Below are 11,865 nucleotides of genomic sequence, written 5' to 3' on the forward strand. Positions count from 1 at the left end.
CGCAGTTGCCCCTAGCAACAGACCCGCAGGCAGACGACCCTCCTACAGTACCCGAACTCCCGGTGTCCCAGTGCGTCCTCACCCGACCGCGTCCCGGCGTGAAAGACCGATCCGGCCGGGTGACGCGCAAGTAAGGGGACCCGGAAGCGGTGCACCGGAAGTGACATCAGAACGAGGGGCGCACGCGCCCACACCAAAGATGGCGGCCGCGGCCTCCGAGAAGGCCGCAAACGAAGCCGGGGGCTCGATTAGCGCCCCCCGCGAACGGAACCGAGCGGCCAGCAGCGCCAGAGGCCCCAAGCCTCCGCCAGCACCAGGACCGCAGCCCGACCCCAAAACACCCCCGGAACACCCGCAGGCCGCCCCCTGACGCCGAGGATCCAGGCAAGGACCCCCAGGAAGTAGGACTGTATGGAGGCATTAAACACTTCACAAAGGCTTCAGAAAAGCTAGCTGTTGTAGCATGGCTTGATTTGGTGTGGGGACCTACAATGCTCCAGCTTTTAATATGGTTGCCACCTTTTCTGCAAGCGTAACCCGAACTCTATAGCACTGCAGGGCTATTTTGTTAGGGTGAATGTACAGGAGAGAGCGAAGAGAGACAGCCAGGTGAGAGAGCGAAGAGAGACAGCCAGGGGAGAGAGCGAAGAGAGACAGCCAGGGGAAAAAGCGAAGAGAGACAGCCAGGGGAGAGAGCGACGAGAGACAGCCAGGGGAGAGAGCGAAGAGAGACGGCCAGATGAGAGAGTGAGTAGAGACAGCCAGGACACAGCTCATACAGGACTCAAAATCTGGACTGTCCGGGTGAATCCCCGACAGGTGACCACCCTACTTCCAGTGCACCCCTATGCCTTTAAGGAGTGGGGCACCTCCAGTCATACCTGCATTCAATTTATCTATTGCTATATATGTTCAAAGATGGAGGCTCTCATAGATTAGAGTTAGCACCACACTAAACAGAGAAACATTGATGAGGCAGTGTGGCTTCCACATATTTTGCAAAAGTTGTGCAGTTAAAACCTCCTTTTTTAACGCATATTTTTTTTATTGCAGGCTAGCTGGTAAGTGTGCTGGGAAATTTCTGTGGTTTGTATGGTGTAAAGCCCTTCCATGGGCACCTTGCTTTGAAGGCTAGTTATAACACACGGTACACAATGCATCGATCATGCGTTACAGTGCGGCAGGTGTTACCATTAATTGGAATGGCACCCCACACGTATGTCCTGGTTGCATTGTGATCAGCTGTGCAGCAACACGCGGTACTGTAATGCTGTGTGGAGTGGTTGAAAAACGTAGTGCAATGCACCTGTTGCACTACAGCGCACAGTAGGTGTGTTGCATGGTACCATGCATTAGTTGCTGCTGTGCAGGAAACTACACATGCCAAACCCCAACAACCCCCCCCCCCCCCCCCCCCCCCCCCCCCCCATACTGTTTTAAGTTTTGTTTTGTTTTTTAATCCATGGACGTATGCTGCAGGAGATTAGACAGAGGAGGACCCCAATTAAGTCATCAGTTGCTAGGGTCCAGCGGTTCTAGCAACCAGTTACCAAAGAGCAAAGCGATCCTAAAGGTGCCCATACACTGCTCGATTCTCGTACGAGAATCACGGGAAATCCCGCAATCGTACGAGAATCGAGCAGTGTGAACGGAGACGAGCGACCGTTTCTACTGTACGGTCGCACGTCTTCCGTCGAACCAGCATGTTCGAAAACCAGCAGGGAATCGTACGATTCTCGGCTGGTTAGAACGGTGCTCGGAAGACAAATGCCGAACGAGCTGGTGTGTGCGCACGCGCACACTGCCCGTTCAGCATTGCGGTCATCGGAAGCCCGCCCCTCAGGGGGGCGGGCTTGCGATGATCGAGAGTGCGATCTGCCTGTCCAAGATAGGCAGATCGTACGTTTTTTTAATCCCTGTACAACCATCGCAAGACTAAGGTCTTGCGATGGATGTAGAGTGTATGGCCACCTTAACACAGACGGACTGATCACAGGCCTACACTGGGCTATGGCTTGCAGGTCTTGCACTGGCCTTGGAGGTCTGTGCATCCACCCTCAGCCAGCCATAACAGTGGGCAGGTTGGCGAGCTGGACAGCCACAGACGAAGGGCCAGATATGGCCCGCAGGCTATAATATGCCCAGGTATGCTGTAGAATGAAATGGTGGCCGTTGCTAATTTTTATGTAGCATAATACATTAATACATATTAGCGCAACGATTTATCAAGGCCAAAATTTCATTAAAAAATACACTTACAGTATTTTAGTGCACAAAAACACAATATAATACCTAGAGGGGCTTGTGCCGAGTAAATGGATACCCAACGTGCCAAGTTTAAAAATTGCGTGCACCTGTGAAACTTTGGAAAAATATGGTACCCTAAATTGTCCAAAGGCAGCATTTTAAAAGCCTGCAGAGGTCATCAGTTTAGAGTTAACAGTTAATACTGGCCCTAGAATTATTGCTCTCACTCTGGGGCATGTGGCGATACCTAACATGTGCGGCGCAATCATTTAATACGTAGGCATACCTGACCCGTGTTTGTGTGCTTTTATGGGGCACTGTAAGAAATTTTTCGGGGAATTCTACATTTTATTTGACTTAATTTTTTTAACTTTTTTTAACATAGAGGGGCTCACAAGTCACAAAAACAAAGGTGCATGAAGAATAATACCTCAGAGAAGAGTCACCATAACCAATCTCTTGATGACAACAGAGAATATACACAATAACCACACTGCAAATGCTCTGTCAACTACTAACTGAGAAATACTCAATTTCTTTTTGCTTTTGCTTGATCCAGCTGACTGTTTCATTATTCTGCTTCGCTCCATCCATAACAACATACTCTCTGGTAAATGCCTATGTGCCTAACCAGTGGCGTAACTAGTACCTTCAGGGCCCCGGTGCAAGAAACCATGAAGGCCCCCCCCCCAACCGCAATGGCACTACATGGTTAGCAGGAAGGCTGCCGAGGTCCACAGCAAGCGCGGGACCTCAGGCAGCCGCTTGTTTAACATTTTAGTGCCGGGAACGCTGACCCAGTATCTGCGCTTACGTACAGACGGGATTAACGAGGAAACCGCCATTTATTTACAAAGTATTCGTTTGTAATGGTTAATTGTGACTGTTAATAATATGCCGTCCATGGCAGGAAATGACGGATGGAATATTAACGGCCACAATTAACGATTTAAACGAGATACTTTGTGAATAAATCCCGGTTTCCTCGATAATATTGGTCTGTGCGCAAGCGCAGATGCTGAGGTCGGCAAATTCGACTGCATCGGCGTTCTTGACAGAACACCGGTATCTGTGTTTAGTATTGGTGCATTTTCACGAGTGTGAGTACTCGTGAAAATGCCCGGTATGGGCACTGGTGTATCCCTACTTAAAAATATAATGTATTGATGGGACTTGTAGTCCTACATATTTGGAGCTATTCTGTATTGCTGTATAATCATCATAAAACAATGCTGAATATCACCAGCTATGCAGGACTACAAGTCCCAGCAATGCATTATAATAAAAGTCCGCTATGCAGAATACCCCCCCCCCCACTCTAATGCATTGCTGGGACTCGTAGTCCTCTATAGCTGATGCCATTCTGCACTGCTGCAATGCGGAATGGCACCAGCTATAGGAGGACTACAAGTCCCAGTAATAATTTATACAGAAATGCAGATTCGTTCCATCAGCTAAACAGGACTACAAACAACTCACAGAACATACAGGCACAGAGATTAAAGCACTTACCTTATCTAGTTAGAGTGTATTCTCTAGAGTGTGTTCTCCAGGCTGGAGCACCATGCAGCAGGGGTGTGTATTCAGGAAGCTCCCGGCCGAGGCCCCAGCGCTGCCTGCGGTACAATTACACCCGGTGTGCGGCTCTCTGCCTCACTTGCAGGGCGGCCAATCGGATGGCGCCCGGCGCCCCCCACCATTAATTCCACTGTCCTGCCACTGGTACTATGGGGCCCCCCCTCCTCCTCTCCTTCCGCACTGACTTGGTCCCACACCGGCGGTACTTCCGCCTCTGCCTTGCGCCCGACGCTGTATGAAGAAGAACTTCCTTCTCGAGTCCGAGTCCACCTGCAATGGGAGAGGGGGGGAGGACGGAGGGGGTCATTGCTGGCGCCGCCCCCATGTTATGCCACTGGGTGACGGCCCCCCCTGGCCGCGGCCCTCGGCAGTGCACTTCTTCGATGGGCCCCCCCCCAAGTGGCGGAACTACCAGGGCCCGGTCGCAATTGAAACCGCTGCGTCCCTGGTAGTTCCGCCAGTGTGCCTAACTCTAAACACATGCGACTTCCGAGAAAAACGACAGGCTGAAAAATAAAAATATTATATAGTTTAAAGGCTCCTGTTAATTTCTGGTAATTAACACCCTTCCTGATGCTCATTATAGTAACGCATGTGCACGCTAATGCATGAGTGCCAAAATGTGCACGCCTAAACCTATGTGTGGAACTTTGCATAGCCGTAATACAGCATGTGACACACCGCACATGGACAGGATAGATCAGGCTCCTGGATGAACAGGTGCAGACCTTGGATACCTGATACTGTAACATTATGGTCCTTTACAGGCAGACTCCAGATGCTCCTAGGAATGGGGTTCTCAGGTTAAACAAAATAGAAGGCCCTAAACAACCTAGTTGCATGGATATTACTTAAAGGTTCCCAAACTTTTTCCCACTTGGATTAGGTATGGAAGATGCCTTGCCAATTATCTGAAAATCAACAATTGCCTTTACTTCAAATTCTTCATTGCTGTCCACCAGGATGGGAGAAGGTGGAGGAGCTGAACTTGGATTGGAAGGAGGTGGAGGAGCTGACCAGAAAGTCATGGAGCACAAGGAAGAAAGGGAATTGTGCGGAGGGACAGCATGACAGGGGGAGAAGGGGAGACAGGGAGATAAGGGGTAAAATGGAAGTAAAGGAATGAGAAAAACAAGGAAGGAGTGGTCTCTTCCTGATTGGAGACTAGTGGGAGAGGGTGGGATTTCCATGGGTGGGGATCCTGGGGAGGAGGCAGGAAGAGGCCAGTTTGAGGAAGATTTCAACAGGAGAAGGTAATTAATTTCTCCCTGTTGATTGCTAGCCGGGATGAGTGGTTTGGAGGAACTACTGGCGCGGGTGTGGGAGGCTGCAGCGTCACGTGGCGCTTCCTGGGTCCAAGCCCAAATGGCATCGGTTCTGGCTGGTGTTCCGCCTAGCCCTGATGTCCCAGTTGACCCCCCTCGGCGTGCTCGGCGGTCCAGGCCGCTGGAGCGCCTCAGCGCCGTTTTGGGAGCCCCAACAGGGACCCTCCGGGTCCGCCGGCTAAAAGAACCAAGGCTTCTGCTGCCGGACGGCCCGGGAGGAATCCCCGTCCGAGGCGGAGCCCGTGGGGTGGAGGGCGTGTTCTGCCTCCAGTCACCCTTTCCGATCGGCCTGTGTGTGCAGCGGGCGGCTCCCCGTTCAGCTCCGGCGGCCGGGGGAGCCCGTCAAGACGAGGAGGAAAAACGGCGGTATCGTTTGATTCCGCGGTCTTTCCCTAATTGGTTAAAGGCATTCGCAATTCTGGCGAGTGTGATTGGGGAAAAGGCTCCCGAAAATTGCTCTCCTCTGTTTTGTTACCTGGACTCGATCGGGGAGGCTTATAGGGTTTACGGGGGTTTGGCGTGGTTGAGGTATGATGAACAATTTCGGCAGCGGAAGGCAAGGGTGTTGCAGGTAAGAACAGTATCCCTCTAATATACCCTTGTCATGCCAGGAAAAGATCTGGACATACTGGTTTTAGACAAGACACATAGAAAACTGGGTGGAACTTTAACAAGTCCGTAAGCATTCTCTTCATTATTGTTACATTTACTAAATGTCCTCACCACTCCATTTAATCCTGCTAAGTATGCAGGTGCACAGAACAGCCTGAGCAGGATAGATGTGTGGCTTGCAAGAGAAGAAGGCTGCAGCGATGTGACAGGTACTCTTTAGCTTGGCTGCCTCTCCCAGTCTCTACTAGCTTGACTCAGGAACCAGGTCTCTCTCCTTCAGTGCCTCTGCTTCTCTGTAAGCAATCACTTCCTTTCTTTTTTTCTCTCTGTACACACCCACTCCCTCTGGAACTGTAATCTGTAACTCAAATCTTTGTGATGCTGAGGTCAATCAATTGGACTACATATTCCATGAGTCATTTCTCCTCTTCATGAGGGAGTGGGAGGTTTTTTTTTTTGGGGGGGGAGGGTCACAATCCTTAAAGGGGCCAGTGAGAAAAATAAATAAATCTTCAGCCAAGAAACCAAAGAAAAAAACAACATTCTGCAGAGAATTAATGGCTGCAAGTCTAACAACCACCACTGGGCTACACAAAGATGCCCGGGTATACCTCTGCTGCAAATAATTTTATATTTACTTCAATGAGAAGATTGTTGTATAAAAAGAGTTTGTTAAGCAGATTATATGTACTATGAGCTGATGTGGTCCAGGGGGGCTAATGCCATGACTAACAAATGAAATGGGAGCAGTGACTTGGTGCATATTTTAGTGTGAGTGTAGCCCCGATATAGATATATACTGTACTGTAGAGAACTGTATTTCTGACTACAAACAGTTAATTGCCTCTGTGTGTGAAGAGAGGCGGAGACTTAGGGGGATTGCAGTGCAGAGCAGATATGGATACATTGTTGAAAGGACCTTGAGAACTGCAACTCCCAGGATGCTGTGTGAGAGGAAGGGAGAGGTTGATGGGCTACAGCTACTGAGCACGGGCAGTCTGGGACCGCAGAGCATAAAGACTATTGTCCGGTTGCCAGCAGCTGGAGACGGATGGGTTGGCGTGTGGCTGGGCTTTTTTATATTTCAGCGAGTCGGCGGGTGTCGTTCATCGTGATTGACGCTGGATTACATTGATGGATCAATTTTTTAAAATTTTTAACCAGTTGACATCCGTGGTGTTAAACCCCCTTCCCATCCAGGCCATTTTTCAGTATTCAGCGCTGTGGTACTTTGACTGACATTTAGTCCGTCATAACACCGGGTGAGGTCAGCAAGGAGTTGATCTCCCTTCCTCTTCCTCCTGACGCCCTCCCGACCCAATCCCGGGCCGCAGATGGGGCAGCGGATCCCGGGATTGAAGGTGAGGGGCCAGGAGGGGCAGAAAACCGGCGGCGGCAGACGGCGAAAAAACGAGCACATATAGACGATTGGCAGGCTATAGAGCCGACGATCGTCTATATGTGAAACACCCGATAACGGGTGTTTGCATTGGACGGGTCTTTTCTGCCCGTGTGCGCCCGCTAGGGGGCGCGCGCGAGCAGAATAAAACAATGCCGTCTGGAGACGGCAACCTGCCAATGCTGCAGTGCCGTCCGTCCGTTTTTTTTACAACCGACGGACGGCAACTGGTTAAATAAAGGACTTGTAAAAAACTGACTGTTTTTTTTTTATTAAAGGACTTTTTCAAAATGTGTGGTGTGTTTATTTACCATTACTTTTAACTCTTTAGTGAATTAATAGGGGTAATTCAAAAGGGGGGGATGGAATCTGGGTGCTCCTTAATTAAAGGGGTACTCCGATGCAAATAAGCCCCCCTGCCCACAGACCCCCACAACCACCGGGCCAGGGTTGTGGGGAAGAGGCCCTCTTCCCCGAGGGCACGTGGCCTGGTATGGCGCAGAGAGGGGAGGGCCACCCGTCCCCCCCTTTCCTGCCCTGATGGGCCTGTGCTCGGATCAAGGGTCTGGTAGGAATTTTAAGGGGACCCCACTTTTCTTTCCCCACTTTTTTGGGGTGGGGTGGGGTTTTCCCTTAAGTTCCTACCAGACTTAACCAGTTGACATCCGCGGTGTTAAACCCCCTTCCCATCCAGGCCATTTTTCAGACTGGTATGACTATTGGGGAGAACCCCCACACACTTTTATTTTTAACTTGGGGGTCCTTTCTAACATTCCTACCAGACCTAAAGGGTCTGGTATAAATTGGGGGTAGGTCACGCCTTTTTTTTTTCCTTCTGTGGACTGTAAAAAAAAGAAAAAAGTATTTGTTTTCCTTTTGTCTAATGCCACTTTGCTGCAACGAAAACATTTTCGTAACAAAAATGTGTACATCCTAACACTAACAACATTAAAGAAAAATGATATTTAGTCCAAATCCTGGAACAAATTGACTTTCGGACCGGAATCCCAAAAAACGATTTTTTTGCTGGCACACATGTCTAGCTTGCACCTGGCTCCTACCTATTTATCATTCTGTAGACCTATTGTCTAAGCCCCTTCCCACTTTTTAAAAGGACAATTTGGGCACACCGTCATAGCCCACCCACTGCCCCGTCCACCCATCATCTCGTCCACTGCCCATCCACTGACCCGCTCAGGAATTACAATTTCTTAAAATCCCCAGGTATGCTTATCTCTCCCCATGCAGTTTTCACCTTTCTTTTTCCTCCCACTACAGTAGCTTTAAATACATTAAGGCACCTCTGATCACCCAATCTTTAAAAGAGAGGGGGCTGGCTTATCCAAAAAAACCTGTAACGATATAGGACAAACTAACCACAAACTAAACTAACTAGACCATTAATCCTCATTTTTAAGGACTCCTTAATGACTGGTAGGATCCCCAGTGATTGGCGGATGGCTACGGTAGTCCCAATATTCAAAAAGGGGGCTAGGTGCCAACCTGGGAACTATAAACCGGTCAGTCTAACATCGGTAGTTTGTAAAATGCTAGAGGGCATAATAAAGGATTACCTGGTAGAATTTGTTCAGGAAAACGGGATATTTAATGACAATCAGCATGGGTTCAGGAAAGATCGTTCCTGCCTAACTAACTTGCTAACTTTTTATGGAGGGGGTAAGTAGAGATATGGACGGAGGTAAGCCGGTAGATGTGGTATATCTGGATTTCTCAAAGGCTTTTGATACGGTACCACACAAATGCTTGCTACACAAGCTGAGGGCTATGGGCATAGATGAGGTAGTGTGTACGTGGATAGAGAACTGGCTACGGGAACGGGTCCAGGGGGTATCTGTAAATGGCACCTTTTCAGACTGGGCTAGTGTAATGAGCGGTGTACCAATTCTAAGGGGGTATTTGGATCTCAACTGCGGTCCGTTACAATAAAATTAGATTACTCATATCTGTGATAAAATCCAGTGTAGTGGATGCGTATCTTTTGAGGAAGTGTTCATGCTTTCTAACAGATACTGAAATAGATGTATTAGTTTATATAACGCTTCATATAACAGAATATCCATGCATTCACATAGATACTGAATGGCTGTATTACCTCATTTGGCATTTCAAAGAAAAACAGAGTGTCCATGCATTTATATAGATACTGAATGGCTGTATTACTCCATAAGTCAGTACATATAACCAGAATGCCCATGCGTTCACATAGATACTGAATGGCTGTATTACTTCATATAGCACTTCTTATAAAAGAATGTCCATGCATTCACATAGATACTAATTTGTTGTATTACTATAGCAAGTAATCTATAACCGCAGTAAGCATGAGCAATAAGGTTTAAGAGCTACTTGCAATTGTGCTGTCAGGAGTTCACAGGATCAGGCTGTCTAAGTTAATAACAGGGATAACAGACTCCAAGAGGTTACAGCAGCTGCGTGGGAATAGCATGAAGAGGCTGGCTTGATAATTTTCAGCAACAGATCGTGTGTTTGCTCTGGGGATGATCCACTCAGATGTATGGATGGATTCAACTAGGGAAGGAGAATGGAGGTGAATGCAGCATGTCAGGTTGGCAAGCAGTCTAGATTTATTTGCCCAGCATCAGCACATTGCTTAAACGGTGAGCAATTGAACTTCCCGGCTTAAAACAGCTAAGGAAGAGGAGGGACTGTGTAATGCTGCAGCCTGTGAGATCCGGAGAGGTGGCTGTGAACTCCGGAGACGGATCATGGAAAGGGAAGTATATTGCAAAACCCTTCTCAGCTAGCCAAGGCTCAAAGGCAATGCAGTGCTTTTGGGTTTTTTCAAATTTGCACATAAATTTGTCAGGACTGCACAGGATTTGCCACGGTCCATGCTCATGGCAAATCTGAACCTCATCCCCAGTGATCACTAGGTCAGTGGGGATCAGTGGGTAAGAGTGGCAATATGAAAAAATTGGGCATTTGCCCTGGCGTTTATTATTATTTTATCACAAGAAAAGAAAATTCCACCAGTAATTTTTTTTTTTTTCCCCCAAGTAGCAACTGTTTTGCAAAATGCTTTCATTAAAATATTGATAAGTTCCAGCCTCAAGACTGTTACATCCAGAATGAAGATGGAATAACTGTCCCTGGTAGTGCTTTGACAAACAAAAAAGGTATATGCATTGAATAGAATTGATTTTACTGAATTATTTTGCTCTTAAACACTGACAAGAAATAGTGTGAATATTTCTGCATTATGTTTATAAAGCTTTTTTTTACCATCAAGGGGGCATTTCCACTTATCCAGGGATAGTATGGCTTTAGCAGGAACCAAGAATGCAAACGCACTTGCTTGAAAGAGAGGTAGCCTGAAATACAAACAGCATTGTGTGATTATAAATAAGATGCTTACAGAAGTAACTGTAACATCATGCACTCCCAACATATTATGCATATTGATGCCCCTACTATAATGAACAAGATGCACTGAAGGGATAAGGGAGCATTTGAATGCATGACTGCATAGGTCAGATAGTTTTCAGGTAAATACTAATACCTTTAATAGCATATTGAAGGGGGAACATTATTTCTTATAACAAACCAAAACGAACACTGCACAATCTACAATTCCACATGTTTGAAATAAGTAAGCAATGCTTCCCATTTAAAGTGACTCTTCAAAGATTTTTCAAACAGAAAGAGCAAGAGAGCTAGCATGTAGACAGCTAGGCACCTTGAGGTACCTGAACATACCTGCAGTACCTTTCACTCCCCCTTTTCTGAATAGACAAAGCTCTCACACTTCCTGGAAGTGATGGACCTTCTGCAGGTATGTGCAGGCACCTGCTAACAGCTTTCTCTTTTTTTTATTTCCGTAACAAAGTCTCTTCATATTGAGGAAGAGGCACCCTCTAATACTTCCTCAGTGTAACCTGCAATTTTAAATAAAGAATCTCCTTTACTTAGTTACATAGTATTTGGGGTTGAATAAAGACATACGTCCATCAAGTCCAACCCATATAGGTCCACGCATCATCTCATTCTTAGGGATACTGGTATCCCTGGATATTACGGTCCCTCAAGAAATTGTCCAAACGTTTCTTGAACAAATCTACACTCTTGGCTGAAATCACTGCCGATGGCAGTGAGTTCCAGACCTTAACCGCTCTTACTGTAAAAAAACCCTCTTCGCCCATTGTGCTGGAATTTTTTTCTCCACCAACTTTAGGTGGTGGCCTCTAGTCTTTGTAATGCAGTTAATCTCAAACAGTTTGTTGCCAATGTTGCTGTCACCATTGAACATCGTGTACATGAAAATCATATCCCCCCTTAATCTCCTTAATTCCAGCGTAAACATGTTTAAGGTCAAAAGCCTTGTCTCATAGCTCTGGTCCTCCATTCCCCTAATTCGTTTTGTTGCCCTCTGCTGGACTCTCTCCAGTTCAAGGACATCCCTTCTCAGTACCGGCGACCAAAACTGGACCGCGTACTCCAGATGTGGCCAAACCAACGATCTATATAGAGGCACAATTATAGACTTGTCCCTGCAATACATCCCCTTCTTAATACAGGACAAGACCCTGCTAGCTTTGTTTACCGCAGCTTGGCACTGCAAGCTACCATTCAGTTTGTGGTCTACAATGACCCCCAAATCTTTTTCTATTTCTGACTTCCCTAGCGACATACGCATTATTGTATAGCCTATTTGTTTATTTTTAT

At 47.2% G+C, this 11,865-nt stretch overlaps 1 protein-coding gene across 1 annotated transcript in view; it reads right to left on the reverse strand.

Moving 5' to 3' along the window:
- Positions 1-11,865, reverse strand: part of LOC108801427 (solute carrier family 23 member 1-like) — a 139,151-nt gene that overhangs the window by 118,773 nt on the left and 8,513 nt on the right. Inside the window, exon 3 of the mRNA XM_018573320.1 lies at positions 10,426-10,514. Within this exon, the coding sequence (XP_018428822.1) occupies positions 10,426-10,514 (89 nt within the window). The remainder of the gene's footprint in view (positions 1-10,425; positions 10,515-11,865) is intronic.

This window comes from Nanorana parkeri, unplaced genomic scaffold (assembly GCF_000935625.1).
Source record: "Nanorana parkeri isolate BGI_ZX_2015 unplaced genomic scaffold, ASM93562v1 scaffold2334, whole genome shotgun sequence".
NCBI lineage: Eukaryota > Metazoa > Chordata > Amphibia > Anura > Dicroglossidae > Nanorana > Nanorana parkeri.